Below are 20650 nucleotides of genomic sequence, written 5' to 3' on the forward strand. Positions count from 1 at the left end.
CCATAGTGTGTTTTGGGGGGGGGGGGGTTAATGTCAGTAGTGTGTTTATTTGAGGGGACACAGTCATAGTGTGTTTTTTGGGGGGGGAGGTAATGTCTGATTATGATTTAACAGGAGCATAGTCTGTTTTTTTGGGGGGGGGGTTATGTATGTAGTGTGTTTTATGGGGGGCTACAGTGTGTGTGTGTTTGGGAAGAAATGTCTGCACTGTGTCTCTTTAAGGAGTAAGTGCCCCATAGTGTGTGTTTTGGGGGGTAATTGCTGCAGTGTGTTTATTTGAGGGGATTTGGGAGGGGTGGGGGCAGTATGTGGTCTGGCCCCCCAGGGGTAACGATCACTGGCCCCCTGGACAGCCAGCATTGCACTGACTTACAGGTGGGAGATCTAAAATCTCCTCAGAAACGCCCAAGATAACTTATATTTTTATACTAACTCATTAGTTTAAGTAAAATTCGGAAAACCAGAACAATGAATATATAACACAGGGTCTAAAATCCTTCAGGAAACCAGGAGGTGCCACTCCCTTTGACTAAAATTGGCAGTTTTCTGTCACTATAGCGAACTACATGTCCCACAAGTCTTTGCTTCCCTTGCTATCATGGCTTCCGCCTGCCCCAGGGCATCACGGGACTTGTTGTTGTTGCCAGGGCTCAGACAGACAAAGCAAAGCGGGCGGGACTACAAGTCCCGGCAGACCTCGCGGCGGGCAGCCAATAGCAGTCCGCCGCCCTCCACCTTACCCGGCTTTGGATTAAAGATGGCGGACCAGAGTGAGACAGCAGCGGGCGAGCGGCTGGAGGAGGACGAGAACGGCCACGGGCACTGCAGCGACTGCGAGAATGAGGAAAAACACAGCTACAACCGGGGGTAACGACTCGCCTTCCCCGTGTGAGACCCCCGGTCCTCCCAGCCCCAACATTGTCACCCACCGTGTTCTTACAGCACAGTAAACCCGCCTCTCCTCCTCACTGATTGGTGGAGAGAGAGGCGATCCCGTGATCTGATTGGTCCTGGCACCTGTCACTTTGGGATCAGGGTTTATAGTGCAGATTTTGCATGATTATAACTAGCCACTGGTTTAAATGGAGGAAAAATATCACCTTCAATAATATGGAATACTATTTATTGCCTACAGCAAAATAGACATAATAAAAATTAAATATATATATATATATTCTGTATTATTAGATAATGTAATAAAATAATAAATTTAAATAATGATTATTACTAGCCACTGGTTTAAATGGAGGAAAAATATCACCATCAGTAATATGGAATACTATTGCCTGCAGAAAAATAGACAATACAAAAAAAAAAATATATATATATATATATATAATTTCTGCATTATTAGATAATGCAATAAAATAATTAAATTAAATGTTTATTATAATATCATTACTGCAGACTGTATATAAAGTTATTTTATTAATACTACATAGAACATTATTTCTCTGTCATACAGTAAAATGACTGCCTTTCAGATAAATCAACAAATGGCTCTTCCTATTGTGTCCACAGTCAAAAATGTAAAATAGAGAAACACAATTGATTTTGATTTTTTTTTTTATAGCAGTGCTATAAGAAAAGATTATTCTTATAAAATCCTCCTCGTATAATCTTTCAATACAGTTAATTCTAGGCTTTACTAAAGCTGCAATTAGTATTGATCATATCCAGATAAACTGTTTTGGTTTCATGCCCATATCCTGGCATCTCCAATAGCGTGTGAGCACAGTATGCTTAGCACCAGGATACATTATTTATGACTTGCTTATTACATTACGATAAGTGCAGGCCAGTACTTCCCTCTTGGTAATTGTATGGGTAGTATTTGGCCATTATTTCACTGTGGCGTCCTATATTTCACTATCCTTGTGGGGATGCTAGGCATTTCCTTGTTGAGTCTTTATTAGTGGGGGTCCCACACACATTTATGTCACAGCAGAATAAAGTACTCTCCTATGCGGTGTTGCTGAATTGTGAAATATCCAGTAATATTGGCTTCTTTTTACACTGTCACATACACGATCACATTTCCTCTTTCTTTGTTCCCTGTTTAGAAAGGGCATTTTCCAGCACATTTGCTGCTTCCTCTGCTGAGCACATGTATGTGTGTGTTCTTTTTTTTTTTTTTAATGCAGGTCCCATGTCGTCCACATGTCATCTTGGCCTTTTGGTTGTCAGTTCAGGAAATTGAATACTTCACAGAATTTCAGTACTGGGTAGAATTTTCTCAATCTCAAAAGCAGGGCTGTCGTTCTGAATTGTTAGTGCCTAGACTAGAGCATTGTTCAGCGTTGTATAATTTTAATTGGTAACTTGCGTGTTGTAAATTAGAAGCCTAAAACTGTTCATGTGTTATGGTGCCCATGGACTGAATTTGACACCCTTTTTATAGGAAAGTAGCTTTTTAAAATACTTATAACACTTGACAAAGATGGTTGTATGAGTAGCCTTGTTTAAATGCTGTTTGTGTGTGCGCACAATCATTTGCCGTCTCTCCCACAATGCTTTGCGGGTGGGATAGATTGCAAGAATGCTGAGCTAGTTCGTTATCTTTTGTGTCGAAACGCCTGAAAATGACAGAGAAATATTAATATTCACATTACTGTTTATCTAAACACTTTCTAGCACAATGTGCAGCTGATAAGAGAATATTTCAGCAGGATTCTTCGTATTCGGATCTTATTATCTTTGTGTAAAATATTACCAAATAAACAGCATTGATATGTGCGGCAATACCCCAAATGTATTTAGATAAAATGGCGTGACAACCATTCTCCAGAACTCCTGAAAGGCATTTATTTCCAAACTTTAAACCATTGTTCTGTGATCTCATATCTTCTTGGTCATCCAGAAACTTTGTTTGTGTGAGCGTAGAATTATCATTAGGTATCTACTGCACACAGCACGAGATATAGGTCAGCCATTATCTTTGATATCTGAAGTCAATGGGAGGGTATATATATGGGGGAAAAAAAGAAATATCTACCATTCCTAGCCTTATTATTTGCCTGTCCGTGAAAAGCATTGCATGGATCTAATCGAGAAGGCGAATCAGCTGCAATTACAAGACTGTTCTTGTACTGGATTACAGGGAATTGTTTTTATTTTTTTTTATTTTTAAGGGGGTCCTGTAATCTAACTAGAACAAGGCACACCATTTTAATGTTAGTATTTCCTTAGTCTGTTGTTAATGTGATATTTGATTTTTGTCTGAGTCACAATGTAGTTTAATCCTGGTACAGCCAGGGCATACAGTTGTGTTGGACTGCAAAATTTGAGGAAACAACATTGTTTTGTTTCTTCTCCTTTGTATATGTACTCTCTGTTCCATATAACAGGTGCAAAGTATCACACTAATAACCGTGATTGACAGTGAGCCAACATGGCTATCTAAATATCTATCTATAGATAGATAATATAGGGACTAGGTAAACATAACATTAAGTGGACTCTATATGCACCAGACCCACTACAGGTTAATGAAGTGGTTCTGGGTAAAATAGCCTGTCACTGCATGCAATCTCAGCAGTATAAATGCTGCCTATTCTAAGGTCACCCCTAGTGGCTGACACCGCAACAGCAACTAGAGGGATTTCCTGGATGGAGTCTTGCAGAGATTGCGCTCACTATAGAGATGTGTTGACTCTGTAAGGAGATACCTATTTGGCACAGTGAGGGGATATTCCACATATGCACACTAGCCTCCTATGGGTAAGCATTGGATTGGCAGAGATAATCAGAATTGTTGATCTAAGCTGGGGAGAAGGGTCAGCTGTACATAGTCCAGAACTGCGTAGGGTTAAAGGGACACTCCAGTGCCAGGAAAACAATCAGTTTTCCTGGCACTGCAGGTCCCCTCCCACCTCCCATTCCCAGTTGCTGAAGGGGTGAAAACTCCTTCAGTCACTTACCTGAGACCCCCGCCAATGTCCCTCGGCGGTGGTTTCGAGTTGCCGCCGCTCCTCCCCTTCCTTACGTCAGCCGGTGGGTGAGACTGATCCCGCCGGCCGGGGAGACTTAATGCACATGCGTGGCAATGCCGCGCATGCGCATTAGAGCTCTCCATAGGAAAGCATTGAATATTATTTTCAATGCTTTCCTATGGGGAATTGAGCGACGCTGGAGGTCCTCACACAGCGTGAGGACGTCCAGCGACACTCTAGCACAGAAAACCTGTGCTATAGACACGGAGTAGTAGACAGCCACTAGAGGAGGAGTTAACCCTGCAAGGTAATTATTGCAGTTTATAAAAAACTGCAATAATTACACTTGCAGGGTTAAGGGTAGTGGGAGTTGGCACCCAGACCACTCCAATGGGCCTGTAGTGTCCCTAAGTAAATCGCTTAACTTCATATGGGGGAGGGGGGATATCTATATAGTGATTATGACACTAGCATTAGGGATATATATTTGTATACATAGCACTCTAGTGTTCCTTTAATACGTAGAAGTTACAGTTCCTATTTAACATATTGATCTGATTAGCTAACTCCCCTCCTGATTTGTAAAGGCATGGATTCTATCACAAGAGACCATTTACTCCCAGGAAATTCATCTTTTCCGCTTTGTTTAAAGAATCTATCTATTCATGTACACTGAATGAACTGAATTACCATTTTCTTCAATGCTTGATTCCACCCACTCTTCAAACATGTGGCTAGAGCCCAAACAGCTGATACCCCCTGTATCTCTCTGGCACCATCTCTCACTGCATCTGTCACATGCAATAGGTCTTTAAATAGGTCTGTGTCACACCCTCCCAGCTCAGAGGCTCTAATAGGATTAACAGGTATGTTTCACGCATAAGCCCCTTCTTTCTGCTTTAACACTGTATCTCCTATCCGTTGATATCCTGATGCTGTGGGCAAATTACACTTGATTTGCTACATTATCCATGCTTTACTTGTACAGACTTGATTATGTGTGTGCGTTTATGTAAAATAATATATCAGGGCTTGAAAATTATGAGATCACAGAGAATCCTTGCTTAAATTACTGCCGGGTGATATGCACACATGTGGAAGCATTAAAGGCACTCAGACCACTTAATGTCAGTGTAGTGGTCTGGGTGCAATGCCCTTTGTCCTTTGAGCCTGCAGTGTGAAACATTGCAGTTCGGCAGGGTTATCACGCCTCTAGTAGTTGTCAGGAAGATAGTCACCAGAGGTGCTTTCTCTGCTATAATCGAGTAAAACTCTTTAATAGATGGCATGCTGCTCCACTTGATTGGCACTGAACGGCATGCACATTGAATTGGCTGAGATCATCAGCATTGACATTGATTTCTGCCAATGAAGTGGAGTCGCAGTGAAGAGATCGGCGTGGGCTTAAAGGTGAGCAATACTCACCTTTCACACCCTCACATGGGAGGAGGGTACTCCTAGATGGGTTTCTGGACATTATAAGCACATAGTATAATGTACAGTAGTATAAACTATATTTAACTAATAAAGTCTTCTGTTTCAGTGTGGGGGATGAGAGCGGTGTTAAGAAGAAAAAGAAACAGAAACGCAAGAAAGAAAAAGTAGTGGACAAGTTGGAGACTTCTGAGGCTCAGGTAACATGTAGTTGCTCAAAGTTGTGTTGTTTTTTTGTTTTGTTTTTTGTCTCTTTATGATTTGTTTTGTTGTATGCGCATGCACAAAGTAAGTGCCTGAAGATATTTATTCATTAAACAAACAAACTGGGCAGAGGCATCTGCAGTGGGCAGTGTTTGGTAAAGTTCCCTGGCAGGTTGTTTATGAAGAGAGAAATGGCTGTGATCCAAGTCACTCGACAATACATTGTTCCATTGACTTGTAGCTTTGTGCTGATATAAGTGCCACCCCACTGCACTAACACTTGGTGTTTCACCAGATTGGCACTCTTCGTATCAGTCCCATCTAATAGAAACCTACCTTCTCAGTCTCATTAGTCCCCTTGTTTCCAAATGTCACAACCCCCCCCCACAATACTACAAGCCTACAGCCACTTTATTTTTGTTTTGCAGTAGCTAACTCCAAATTTCACTAGCATGTTTACTCGTAGTGTCTCTGTGCTTCACCCTCTGTGTTATACTATCTGCCATTGTCTTTCCTAAAATCCCTAAAAGCCCTCTCACTAAACAAAGTTAATAGCAGTGAAGTGGATGATAAGATGACATGGCAGACAAAAAGGTTAACAAGAGGATCGAGGAAGCGTGAATTCAAATACACATATCAAGTTAAAAAAAAAGTAAACTAGAAAAGACAAAATTAAAAATAGCTGCTAATTAAAACAGATCTTTACACTTGTTCTGGGTGTTAAGAAAAGTGTGCGTGCGTGTCAGAACAATTGATGGGGAACAAGGAGCCAACCAGCGCCTCTCCCCTGCGGGGTCCGCAGTTCCAGAACCCCCCGGGCTGCGGCCCCACTTTCTACACAACGTTGGGTCAGTCACTCTGCCAAGGGGCATTCTTTCCAGCGTCCCCACGTTTTCTCAAAAGCCGTCTGGCTGCCAGTGTGATTTTGTTGAATAGTTTTAGGTCGTATTTGGGCCAGTCGTCTATTGGCCTGCCTAGGAGGTATGTCTAGGGGTCTAGGGCGGGTGCCCTCTTGAATAACTGACCCAGTATGTCTCTAACGTCTTCCCAGAACGTGCGGATGATGGAGCATTCCCACCACATGTGGAGGTATGTGCCCCTAAGGCCACAGTTCCTCCAACATAGATCAGTGGGTGTCTTTCGCATGCGGTGGAGTTGTATTGGGGTGGTATACCATCTAAAGAGGGTCTTAAAGGACTGTTCCTGCATAGACACGCAAATGGATGATGTAGCTGCCGTCTCCCAGATATCCTGCCACTCCACTCCTTCTAATACCTCACCTAGGTCCCTTTCCCATTGGTCAGTGTATGTAAGGTTGCCCCATTCTTTGGTTTCTGAGCATATGTGCGCATATAACAGTGTGATGAGGCCTTTAGGAGATTGAGTTTTGAGACATATGTTTTCAAAGAAGGTGGGGGGTTGTGAGAGCGGCCTTTTTTGTGTGCGGTTGCCTAGCGTAGTCTGCGATCTGGAGGTACCTGAAAAAGTCGGCCGGGGTTAAGTGGTGTCCCTGCTTTATTGTGTCAAATGGGGTGATGGATCCTTCCACATATAGTTGGCAGGCTCTCTGTAGGCCAGTATGTTCAATGTTTCTGAAGGCTTGTGCCACCAAACCGGGCGGGAAGGCCCTGTTTCTGAGGTAGGGCATGAGGGGAGAAGGGGAGGATGATAGTCGGTATTTCTGAGTTGCTTGATCCCAAATATGAATGGAGTTTGTGATGGCAGGGCAGGCTGTAGTAGTATGGGTCTGAGATCCTTTGGTACCCAAATAAAGTATTGTGGGAGGTCAGCTCCCATAAGAAGAGTTTCCAGTTCTACCCATTTTCTCATGTCCATTGGGGAGTGCCACATCACAATCTGGGCCAGCTGGGCTGCAAAGTAGTAATTATGTAAATTGGGAAGGCCTAAACCTCCCGTTTGTTTTGGGCGGTATAGTGTGTGTCTCGAAACCCGGTGTCTTTTGTTTTGCCATATAAAATTGCCAATGGCTCTTTTTAGGTGGGCCAGGTCTGTTTTTGCGAGTGGGAGGGCTTGAAATAGAAAGAGCATCCTAGGGAGAACGTTCATTTTAATGGAGTGAATCCGGCCCATCCATGAGATGGGCTTATCGACCAAATTCTCCATGTCTCGAATTAGGGTGGCTATCAGGGGAGGGTAGTTGTATTCGTGCATCTTGGATGGGTCGGCAGTCAATTGGACTCCCAAATATGTGAATGATTGTGTTGCTATATGGATGCCATGAGCTCTGTGTATGTGTGTTATTACGTCTGGCAATAGCCCTATAGGTAAGGCGCTGGACTTGGACATGTTGTGTTTGTATCCCGAGAGTGGGCTAAATAGTGCTAGGGTCTCCTGTACCGTCCTCATTGAGGTGACCGGATATATGAGGGAGAGGAGGACATCATCGGCGTATGCCGAGACAAGGAACTCCCGTCCTCGAACTGTTACTCCCTGAATATCGGGATGTTTGCGTAGTGCCTGTAGGAGTTGTTCTAGTACCAGAGCAAATAAGAGGGGGGACAGCGGGCAGCCCTGTCTCATACCATTGGACAGTGGGAAAGGGCGCGAGTGGGTCCCAGGGATGCGTACCTGTGCCGAGACCCCATGGTATAGTGCTCGTATTGTCGCAATGAATGTATCTGGGAGCCCCAGGTGGCCGAGGAGGGTAAACATATACGGCCATTTCACCCTGTCGAAAGTTTTTTCAGCATCGAGTGTAACTATGAGGGTGGGGGTCTTATTTTTGTGTTGTCGCCAGATGATGTCGTAATTCTTGCGCGTGTTTTCGAATAATTGTCTCCCTGGGATGAAACCCACTTGGTCGGCATCTATGAGTTTGCAAAGGAAGGGGTTAAGTCTTTCTGCCAATATTTTGGCTAGCAGTTTCGCATCGTGATTAATAAGTGATATTGGGCTGTAGTTCCCTGGGTGTTGCGGGTCCTTACCTGGTTTTGGGATCAGTACTATGTCGGCTAAAGTGAGGTCCCCGTCCGGGAGGCCCCCCGTCCGAAAGTCATTGAATACGTTCGTCAGGTGGGGGGGGGTCAATGTTTCTCTAAAAGTTTTATAGTAGCTGCCGCCTAGTCCGTCCGGGCCTGGGGCTTTATTACCATGGAGTTTTGAGATGGCTCTATCTACTTCGTCTGTCGTGATCTCGGAGTCGAGAACGGCTGTCTCCTCCGGGGACAGTCTGGGTAGGTCTAACTGTCGTAGGAAGGCAGTGGTCATTACGATCTCGCTCGCCCGTTGTGGTGCATTGGTTGGTGAGTGATTGTAGAGGGACTTGTAAAACTCGGTAAAGATCGAGGCTTTGTCAGTTGGGGCTGTCTTTGTGGTTCCGTCCGGGTGTTTCAGTGAGGTAATATGGTGTCGTGCTTGTCTCAGTCTTGGGGTGCGGGCCAAGAGAGTGTCCATCTTATTCGCCTTCTCGTAGAAGGTCCGTTTGGACCAGAGGAGGCTGCGGGCTGCGTCGTCTAAAAGAACCTCCCTTACGGCCCGCCTAGTCGTGTCAAGTTGTGCGAGTGTGGTCTCTGTGGGGGAAGTCTTGTGGCGCTGTTCCCTAGTTCGGAAGGCTTCCATTAGTTCTCGCAGGTGTTTCGTTTTGGCTTTTTTCTTGTGGGTGGCAAGTTGGATAAACGAGCCTCTGATCACCGCTTTATGCGCGGCCCAGAGTGTGCCCTTGGCTATGTCGGGGGAGTCATTAGTGGTAAAATAGAAGGACAGATTCTCCTTAATGTAGGTCACTGCCATGGGGTCGTTTAGTAGGGAGGTGTTGAGACTCCACGTCCATGGAGGGGCTGTCCCTATGTGCTTAAGTGTATATCCGCATGGTCCGACCAGGTGATAGGTCCGATGCTGGTGCGTGCGACTTTGGGTACGGCGGCGCTATTTACCAGGAACAGATCTATTCGAGAGTATGTGTGGTGGGGGGCCGAAAAGAAGGTGTAGTCAGTGTCTCCGGGGTGCTGCGCCCTCCAGATGTCTGAGTCCCGTTGCTCTGATAAATTTATGTAATGCTTTATCCGGAGCGCCCCTGCCCTGTCAGCGCGGTTCCCTGCCTTCGCGCTTCTGTCCGCGGCTGGGCACGGAGCCGCATTAAAATCGACGCCTAGGACCTGTATGCCATGCGAGAGGGATTGAACCTTCTCCTCCAATACTTTCCAGAAATCTCTCTCTGGGGTATTAGGAGCGTATACATTTGAGATGTAGGACTTGCGTGTTTAGTGTGCCTGTGAGGATAATGTATCTGCCGTTGCGGTCTCCCTCGACGGCTGAGACCCTGAAAGGGCAGTCATGCCGGAGCAGGATTGCTACACAATTGCGTTTGTTGACGGCCCTGGCCTTATATACAGTGTTGAATGTGCGGTCCCTGAGAGCGACTGGCGTGTTTGGGCAGATGGGATTCCTGTATAAAGGCAATGTCTGGATGCATGCACTTCAAGTCACGAAACATTAGGCGTCTCTCTTTTTGGGGGAGTTTAATCCCTTAACATTTAGGGAGGTGACATTAAGTGTCATGGTCGTGTTTGTCTGGCATCGCTAATGTGCAGTTTTTGTTTTTAATACTATTTTTTTTTTATTTTTTATAAAGGATATTAAAACGATTCTGTGTGAATGGATCAATAGGTAGTAGTTATAAAACTCTTTGAACACTCCCCAGGATTCCACAAATACAAAAATATCAAAAACAAACAAAAAGTTTAGGTGATAAAACCCACCAACAAACAACAAAAAGTTGTGAATAACACTTACCCCTTATATACACTAGGGTACCAAGAATGTGTGTGTGTGTGTAGAAAAGAAAGCCACAAAAAAAAATGTAATGGCATAAGTTAGTCACAAATGGATTTTATTAAGATTATGTAAATAACAGTGGGATGAATTGTTTATAAAGGAGGGACTCAATGATGGTTTGTCCCTGGTTCTAGAGTGCAGACCTTAACCATCACTGCTGTTATCCAGAAAATCTTGGACTCTTACTGTCAGACTAAATAAGTTCCTTGAGAAAACAGAGCAGAATTCACCTCTTTCCTTTCCTTTTTCAATCTCTAGGTGAGCACACTGCCTGCTGAGAAAATCCAGGAAATTCAGAAGGCGATTGAATTGTTCTCTGTGGGCCAAGGGCCAGCTAAGACAATGGAAGAGGCCAGCAAGAGAAGCTACCAGTTCTGGGACACTCAGCCTGTCCCCAAGTTAGGTAGGAACCAAATATGCAACCCTCCTTAATAAATATAACTTTGGATACATATGTCTGTGTAAGGTATAAATTTCTGTTTTGTAATTGGGCTTCCAGAAGGTATCTCTGTCTTCAAGGTTTTTTTTGTGCGTGCGTGGATATAATCAATATATAAAACCCAAGGTTAGCTTACTGTCAATTAGAATTTGTTTTATCCTTTTTTAAATTTTTAATTTTTGCAGTGCATATTAGGATAACATACGTGCATGTGGTACCCCAAAGGCATTCCACTTGCGTAGTTCAAAATATAGGTAACAATGGGGTATATAGGAACAGTGCACAATTTTTTATTTTTAAATACAAGAGGATCAAGTTTGGAACATGCTAGGTAGGTATGTATAGAAGTCACGAGTTTATATATAGTGAACATGTTAGTCAAACTAAGAACAACTGGCTATGCTATATAGCGATGTGGAACAGTGGGGAGGCAGTGTCAGCACAGCTTAAAATGTGAAATAAAAGGATGATGGTCACTTATTACAGGCTGAGTCTTAGGTTGTATTATGCGATGTACTGGCTCTATGTGTTGTGAGTAACGGTTTCCCTGCAGGTTGTGGGTAGAAATGGGAGATATCCGCGTAAAACATGAGCTTAAGCTTAACGCAAAAATGATAATTACGGACATCTAGGTGTAGCAGAGCATGCTGGCCTCAATCTGCAGTGCAGGCTATATTAGATTATTCAGGCAGTTTATGTCAATCGGAAAAAATAGCTAGGTAGGCTTGTCTTAATTCACAAGAACATTACATTTCTAAACAAGGTAAATGCTAATACTGAGTCAAGCAGGCTAAAGCATGTCTTAGTGCATTGCTTGTGTTGTGTGATCATAATAAGCTTAGCAGTAGGTCATTAAGGACAACAATTGAAAGTATAACGTGTCATGGTTAAAAAATTAAGAAATAAAAGAAAACAAGAGGAGCAAGTTAAGGAGAGCTGCGTGTCTGCCTTCAGTCCCTTTCAGCCCATGCCGGTTCGTGGCAATTTGTCTTCAGGGGTGGGAAGGCAGAAGGCTTTGGTGCGGCAATCGCGGGGCGAGGACCCCCTCAAGCCCCAGGCTCTTGCGAAGGGTGGCATCTTCAGACCACTGACTCGAGGGCTCTGAGAGTTAGAGGCATTCCCATGTCGGGTGCCGGTGGAGCCGGTGTTCCTTCGCCGCCTGTGGCGGGCAGTCCTCCTGCAGGGTGGTTGATGCTGCGGAGGCAATTTCCTCACGGCCCTCGGCCTGGACGGGCTGTGTTTGTGTGGCTAGCTTGGGGACAATTGCTTTGCCCGGAATGGGGCACCTCTTCCCCCCCCTCCCCGTTCCCATCTCCTTTCTTGCGTTCTGTCTGCCCTTGCTGTGGTACCTTTCTCTTTTCCCCGTGGGTACAGTTCAACTTGCTCGTACCTGTCAGGGTGTGCGAGCGTGCCTGCGGTGTTTGCAGCGATTTGTTTAGTCTGTGCCAAAATCGGGCAAAATCAGCTTCTAGACGCCGCTGTACATCGCTGTGGATCTCTGTCTCAGGTATGCAGTTTGGCTCGCATGTCGTGCTTGTCGCTGCCATTTTGGGTACGCCATGTGTTCGGCTGCCCTTGTGCTGCGGTTTGTCGAGTTGTGGGTGCAGCTTGTGACCGCCCCTCCTGTCGCTTGGTGTGGACCGAGATGACCCCCATCGGTCCGGGGGGGGGGGGGGGGCGCGATGGTGGTAACCCCGAGGGGTCTGTGCCCATGGCAGTCAGCGCGGGGAGCAGCCGTCTCCCCGCTGCTCGATCTCCGTTAGGCCTCAGGGTATGTTATCGGGTCATCCCGGGTATCCCAGTCATGGTAGCCTCACTCCAGTGTGCGGCTGTGCCGACTTTTAGGGGATTTTCCCCTGGAAAGTGCATAATAGAGCGGGAGCTGAGGTTCAGCACAACCGCTCAGCCTGGATGCTAGGCTCCGCCCCCCTTTGTTTTATCTTTTGAACTAAATCTAGTGACTTTAAATTCCGTCTAATGTTTCTGTAATAACTGTATATCCCTTTGTTCTGCAGGGGAGGTGGTGAGTTCACATGGTCCCATCGAGCCTGATAAGGATAATATTCGGCAGGAACCATACACTCTGCCACCAGGCTTCACCTGGGATGCCCTAGATCTGGGCGACAGGGCAGTGGTAAGTGAGACAAAAAGTACAATTTACAGAGGGGCAATGATAGCGTGCCTCCATCACCCACCTAACAAACGAAAAAAAAAGGAGTAGGAATCACTTCTATACTAAGGCAGAGAAGTGAATAAAGACAATGCAAATCTTCATTATCTGTAGATACATAAGTAATAGGATGGCAAGAGTCCAAGAATGAAATGAACTAAGGAACAATGTATTTGTGTTCATCATAGACAAATAGGAGTACAGTGTGGTAGAAAGCCTAACGGAAGGACTTGTGCCGATCATGAAGATAAAGGAAGTGTGTGTGATGGAGCATATTTTATATTGGACTCACCGTGTATAAATAGCTCCTGAGTTATGACTCTGCTTGGGGTGTATGTTTAAAAAAAACAAAAAAAAAACATTTATTGTGAATTTGTTTTCTACAATATGATCTAATTTATCTAATTTTCAAGCGACCCTCCAGACGTCATTATTACTCATTTCATTTATGTTGCATGATGTGAGTTGGGGGATTTAAGTGAGAGACCCATGATTGCATTACTTTAAACAGGATGTTAAGCGACAACACCTCTGCTTTATTCTTCTTCGGTTAGTCATTTCTGTCCATTTGATGTACGTATCTATGCAATAGCTCTTGGATTTTGTCTGTACTGTATGCTGCACTTGTTTCTTTTCGTGAAGAGGTGGATGAGTGACTCCAATCCTCAACATTCATTATTTATTTTGTGTGAGCCATCTCTTGCTCTTCTACCCACTTCTCTTATTATTCTTTCTCTCAGCCCCTTTCTTTTTCTCCTCTCTCACCCCTTCTCTCTCTCGATCCCCTCAGCTGAAAGAGCTGTACACTTTGCTCAATGAGAACTACGTCGAGGATGACGATAACATGTTCCGTTTTGACTACTCTCCCGAGTTCCTGCTCTGGTGAGTTTGCAGGTCTCTCATTCCTCCCTGTTTGTGTAAGGGTCTCTTACCTCCATCTATGTTTTCCAGTTCTTGTTTTGTTCTTTCTCTGAGTGCTTCTATCATCTTACCCATTGTGCTTCTATCCTTTTACCTTTTCTACTTTCTTTGTGGCCCCTGTGTGTCTGTAGAATTCTGGATGTGTTTGCTTAAGACTAATTATTTTCTCCCCTCCCATGGCTGTTTCTCCAGGGCCCTAAGACCCCCTGGATGGCTTCCCCAGTGGCATTGTGGAGTGAGAGTTATCACCAGCAAGAAACTAGTGGGGTTTATTAGTGCCATCCCAGCAACAATGCAGATCTATGACTTGTAAGTATCAGTTTATTGTCTGCTTTGTATAGTAGATAAATGGCAGTATTATGGTAAAATTAAAACCGTTTTCTAGTTTAAAACCACAGTATAGGTTCTAATTTGATCCTGCGTCACAGTGTAGAAAGGAGCGTCGGCTGCATCCTCCTTCTGTTCTATAGAAATTAACTTTTTTCCCCTACACATTGTAGACTTGCAATTATGCTATCGTCGTGTATGGATGATTTTGTAAGCGCTGCACATCGAAACATCTGTTCTGATGGTTGACTATGTAGCTGAATGTTGAGTGTCTGGTCATATGGTGTAGTTTAAAAGGGAAACGGTCACTTAAGAGACAAATAAATTAGCTTTGAGTTGTTAGATTTGTTACTCCCATGATGCTGTGTGCGGTGTTGTAAACTAAAGATTTCTGAACGTGGGCTATAGCAAAAGCTATTTTGCAACAATCACAGCCGCAATAATGGAGCTGAGCTGTGGACTGCACATGTGTGGTCTGCAGCTTTTTTGATGCTGAACACCCACCCCAGTTCACAAATTATTACAATTCCCCTCTACAATTTTTATTACCCGGATTCAGCCAAGAACCGCATCTTCTCTGCAGTCAGGCTAACATCCTCTGGCTTCTGTATGGACGGAAGCGCTGCATGTACAGACTCCAAGCACCATGACCACTGCAAATCTCTGAAGTGGTCATGGTGCTTGGGGTTAACCCCTTAATGCATTTTCTATATCATTTATTAAAATTCTATATTAATAGTAAAAACAATGTATGAATATTTCATTGAAAAATCAAATCATGGAATGTATCTGAGATTGATATGGTCATATTTGTATTTATTTTAAAATTTCACTTTTATTTTAAATTTCAATAATGATGGGTAAGTGGGCATTGAGGGCAAGCGCTACCAGATTTGAACAGGGCATCTTTAAACTGGCCCTGATTTTATACATATGGGCATGAGAGTTTAAGCCAGTCAGAATTCCTCTGCTGTTTGCCATTCTGAACTCTGACCAGCTTCTTCCCTTTCTATATCTAGAACAAAGAAAATGGTTGAGATAAACTTTCTTTGTGTCCACAAGAAGCTACGTGCCAAGAGAGTGGCTCCAGTCCTGATCCGTGAAATCACACGCCGTGTCCACATGGAGGGAATCTTTCAAGCAGTTTACACCGCTGGAGTCGTTTTGCCGAAACCTGTGGGCACGTGCAGGTACAGTGTTGTATACGTCTATAAACACCAGTATTAGCCAGGTCACTGCAGATGGTTTTTGAACTATATTTCCCATGATTCTCAGCTGTCAGGGTAGATATCATTTTTGATGTGTAAGCACGTTGGACGGAGTGGATTGGCAAGTACAAGGGCTCTCCTGGAGTCTACAGTCCAGCCCTCACCTGCTGCTAGGCTAATCAGAAGTGGACTTTTGTATGAGCCCATCCAACTTTTATGGCAATCACAAGCGGAGACCACTGGGTTAATTAATTACCAGTGTTCTTATCCTGTCAGTGTTTCTCCAAAGACAGACTGGTTAATGCAGAAATTATTTTCCAAAATTACGTGAGCAGCAGCAGAGAGACAGACCAATAGGCCTTCTTCTTGAACTGTTTGTTTTAAAAAAAAAACAAAAAAAAACTGGTGGAATTTTCCCTTGCTGTTGTGCCAAGACACAGGGTGTGTTGTAAATATTAAAAATATGCAATTGTGTAGAAAGAGACCCCCTCCCACCCAACAACTTGGCTAGATTAGATTGACTTGAAATGATATAATGTTTATAGACTTATTTAAAACAAGTTTGTTAGGTTTCTAAAGAGGCGTTCATGAGACAGATCCCATATAAGAGTACTAGAATATCTATTGGTTTTGTATAAGCAGCATCATTTTCTTGCCCTTCCCAGGCCTGCACATAACAAGTACCCACTTCCCTCTCTTGGTCCCACAGGTACTGGCACAGATCATTAAACCCCCGCAAACTGATAGAAGTCAAGTTCTCCCATTTGAGCCGCAACATGACCATGCAGAGGACCATGAAGCTTTACCGGCTGCCAGAGGTGAGTGTAATTTGACCTCATTCTGGTCATGGGTACCAAGCAAAAAAAAGGGATTTGTAATCACATGTATGCTCACTAGTATTTGTCTTGGGTCATTATTGTGGAGTTTTGGGAAATCCGCTGAAGTGTAATTAGTAACACTTTCAAATAGGAAAACATACTATGTAAATATTCATTTTAAGAGCTTAGTTACTTTGGAAACATTGCAAACGTTCTTGCTTTTTCTTCATAGACTAAACATGACAGTACATGATGATCAGATGAGAGGATGTAATCTTTTCCACAAATCTGAGAATATGAGCACTCTAAGAACAAAAAAATTTCAGAGAAGCTGCCCTTTGGTTAGACCCTGCTCGGGTCTCGCTTGTGCCATTAACCCTATTCCCATTGCCCCAGGGCAGTCCAGGTTTAAAATACTGGGAAGCTCCCACTGGTTGAGAGAGGCAAGTCAGGATGATCACTTCAGACTTTTTTTTAGGGGCTCCTCAGTGAGGTTTAGTCAATACCTCTCTGGCACACTGGGTCCACTTCTGAAATACTAAGGAGAGCTTTAATACATGCAATTAATACAATAGAGAACATGACAACAGGCATAAGCAGGAAAATATACAAATCTGAAGTGAAGTGCTATTTCTAAAACCTTATACCAATTGTGTAATGTTGTTGTAGTCCAATATCTGTGTACCTATTTCTTCAAAAACAAATACAATATACATAGTTCATTCAGTATAGATGTATATTAAATCCCAGAACCTCAAATTAAAACACTCCGTGTTGGAGCTAATGAGTTGGCTCTAACTTGAATGCTTCTGGGTTCGTTTCGGTGTAAACAGAAGAAAGTTCTTATAGATACCGAAAGAAGAAGGGGGAAAAAAAGTGTTTAATTCATAGGTTTCTTTTACCTAAACTTTATATAATGTCCCCTATTGTCTCACAATCATGAGTTTAACCTTCTAAATTAGAGCTTAGAGAAACCTCAGCTTGGAAAAGTGGAAAAGCTTATTAAATGGCATCTTGAGTAGGGGACAAAAAGACTTGATAAATTTGTCGCACTTCTTATTCCAGGCACCAAAAACACCCGGTTTGCGGCCAATGGAACTCCGCCATATCCCCGCCGTGCACAAGCTTCTGGGTCAGTACCTCTCCCAGTTTCACTTGGCTCCTGTCATGAACGAGGAAGAAGTGCAGCACTGGTTGTTTCCACGAGAAAACATCATAGACACCTTTGTTGTGGAGGTAATATTGGGAGGGGGCTCAGAACTTGGCCTAAAAACTTTTCATCTGATAATCAGCCTGCTCACAGTCAAGGATTATACAGACGAGTTCTGCCTCGTCTTCTATACTGAACAAATTACGTGAGGGGGTTGGGCTCCTACATCTTGACTTTGGTGTTCTCCTAACCCGCAGACCCCGGACGGTGAGGTGACGGATTTCCTGAGCTTCTACACATTGCCGTCCACCATTATGAACCATCCTATGCACAGGAGTCTGAAGGCTGCATACTCCTTCTACAATGTCCACTCCAAGACTCCGCTGGTGGAACTCATGAATGATGCTCTCATACTGGCCAGATCTGTAAGTAGCAATGGATTATGCCTTCACACCGAGCTAAATTGTAGAAGATGCCCTCATACTGCTTTGTTTCTAGTAGATGGGTGCAGTATAATCGTGCTGGCCAATTCTGTTAGATTGAGATTTGATTCTGCTTTTCCTCTTAATCTGCTTTAATACTTAAAGGCAGACTGGTAGGGTTCATAGATTTGATGAGCAGACTTTAACACGTTCTATTTTTCCTTTCCGTTTTTTTTTTTTTTTTTTTCACAGAAAGGTTTTGATGTATTTAATGCTCTGGACTTAATGGAGAATAAAACTTTCCTGGATAAATTGAAATTTGGCATAGGCGATGGAAATCTGCAGTATTACCTGTATAATTGGAAATGTCCCAGCATGGGACCAGAGAAGGTATTCATTTTTATCTAGTATTTGTAGTTTGGATTTGTCTATTTAAACATTTTTTTTATTTTTTTTAAAATTATTTATGCATTTATATTGCTCCGTGAGTCTACCTTTTCTGTTCCTTACCAATAAACTGCAGAATCCCCTGATATTCTTCAACCTTACGGCTGTACGTGAGTTTTATTTCAGCTGTTGGCCTTCTACAATAGATAGCTGTCAATTAAGCTACAACTCCAAGATACCTGCTGCTGTGCCAGTGAATACCTTCCTATGAGAGAAATGCATCGTTGCTCTACATGGTTAAAGGGAAACTATAGGCACCCAGATCACTCCAGCTCATCGATGTGGGCTGGGTGCACTGTCCCTGTCCGTTTAACCCTACAATGGTAATTATTGCAGTTATTGAGAAACGGCAATAACTACCTTGCAAGATTAACTCCACCTCGAGGGATGTCCAGGTTGCTAGGCGACTTTTGGTCACAGTGCATGAGAACATCTAGCGTCAGCCAAAACCCTGTAGGAAAGCATTGCAGCAGTGCTTTATACTATGGGGTAGTACTCACGCGCATGCATATTAGGTCCCCAAAGGCTGAGGACGGAGCCTGACACGGCACCAAGCAATATCAGCGCTGGATGTAGGTAAGTGACAAAACAGATTTTAACCCTTTCATTGCGGCGGGGGGAGGCTCAGGAGCGAGCAAGAAAGGCGCTATAGGCTCCCTAGCCTATAGTTTCCCTTTAAGTGAGCATCAAGATTGTAGTTTTAGAAGTGTATGTGTATATATATATATATATATATATATATATATATATATATATATATATTATATACAATTGATCCCCTATTTTTCTTAATGCATTCTTTGTTTTTTTTGTTTTTTTTTTTTAGACCTCAATGCTACTGACACCTGTACATTAAGAGTGTTATTTACTAAAGGGAGAACTGCCAGAAACTCTAAGTGAATTTAAATTTTAACGTCAAACTAGAAGGACTATGAGAGAAAAAAAATCTCCAAGTCTGATATCCGTTCAGTGTAGCTATTTCAGTCTTACAATTTATATTCACTTTGACAGGGCCCTGCCTCACCAGGAAGGGGCTTCAGAAATCGGGGTCTTCTAACTCTGGGAAGGAGAAAAGCGCTCAGTCTGAGTGTTATTTACTCAGGTGAAAACTATAGGGACTTCAAAGTGAATTTCAAAATAGTTCAACTGGAAGCGGAGCTGACTCGGAATTTTTTTCCAATTTAGTTATTCTGGCCTCAAATTGGAAATTCACTTTGAATTCCCGACAAACTTCACTTTAATAACCTTTTTATTTTTGCGCGAGTACACCACACTTTTTTATTCTTTTCACAATAATTCATCGATTTCCTTTTAACACTATTAGAAAAAAAAAATCCATAACACAGGTGTCACTGACAACTTGTATTCAATGTGCAACACATTAAATAAGGATGAAACCCTTTGAATTGCTGCATATACCTTACTACTTCCATACCACTTACTCTGTGCAGTCTCTTTGTTCAGATTTTAACACGCTCTCACTCTTGTCTCTCTGCAGGTGGGTCTGGTTCTACAATAAACCTTCCCCCCCCCCCCATGCCTGAAGGGGTCAGGGAGTGAAATGGTCCATCGTCTGCTCCCCATGCCAGAGATTGGACATTGGAGAAAGCAGCCCCAAGGAGCAGAGAACGGTTTCATAGGCTTAGCCAAGGAATACACTGTACTGATGTATGCAGACTTATGGAAGCGCAAAGCAGGGTTTTCTGCTAGCCTGGCTTGAATTAAGGATTTTTTTAGGGAGTGTTCGCTCCCTTCTTTACCCCCTGCTGTGAATATAACATTGCGCCCACTCTTCCTTTCCTGCTGCCATCTGAATTGAAAAAGAGTTGTGGCTAAATATTAAAGTATATATATTATATATATATATGTACATTGTTGTCTGATTTTTTTTTTTATGTTTAAAGAGATTAGTTTTTTTTTTTTTTTAAATGCAGATTTGTGATTTAGGAGATTTTTCCTCAAAGATTATGTGAAAAACTCATGCTTTTTTTATAACATAGGGTGTATGGCATCTTTCTCTCTTTGCGTGTGCAAGGTTATTATTTATACAGCGCTGTATGTTAGGTGGCGGAGCTCGGGGGAAAAACAAAAAAATGAGCGCATACCTTTCCTTCCTTCTACCAGGTTAAACCGGCTAACAAATGTTTTACCTGTGTTGGTTTTGAGTAAAGAACTGCAGAGACCACCACCGCCTGTGACAGTCTCACTTATTCAGAATTTGTAGTCTCATCTTTAAAAAAATGAAAGTTTTTAAAATGCTTTTGTTATATTTTGCCCAAATTTCCCTTAACCCCTTAAGGACCAAACTTCTGGAATAAAAGGGAATCATGACATGTCACACATGTCATGTGTCCTTAAGGGGTTAAACCCCATTTATATATGTT

General features: G+C 43.1%; 1 protein-coding gene across 1 annotated transcript; it reads left to right on the forward strand.

Annotated features, from left to right (window-relative positions):
* Positions 1-703: 703 nt before the first annotated feature.
* Positions 704-20129, forward strand: NMT1 (N-myristoyltransferase 1). Its single transcript, XM_063459318.1, has 12 exons — positions 704-867; positions 5476-5566; positions 10623-10767; positions 12819-12937; positions 13764-13855; positions 14087-14203; positions 15241-15411; positions 16139-16247; positions 17313-17483; positions 17655-17822; positions 18072-18209; positions 19765-20129. Exons 1-12 carry the CDS (start codon positions 758-760, stop codon positions 19783-19785), a joined length of 1452 nt encoding a protein of 483 aa, XP_063315388.1. The 5' UTR covers positions 704-757; the 3' UTR covers positions 19786-20129.
* Positions 20130-20650: the final 521 nt, after the last annotated feature.

This window comes from Pelobates fuscus, chromosome 6 (assembly GCF_036172605.1).
Source record: "Pelobates fuscus isolate aPelFus1 chromosome 6, aPelFus1.pri, whole genome shotgun sequence".
Taxonomy (NCBI): Eukaryota; Metazoa; Chordata; class Amphibia; order Anura; family Pelobatidae; genus Pelobates; species Pelobates fuscus.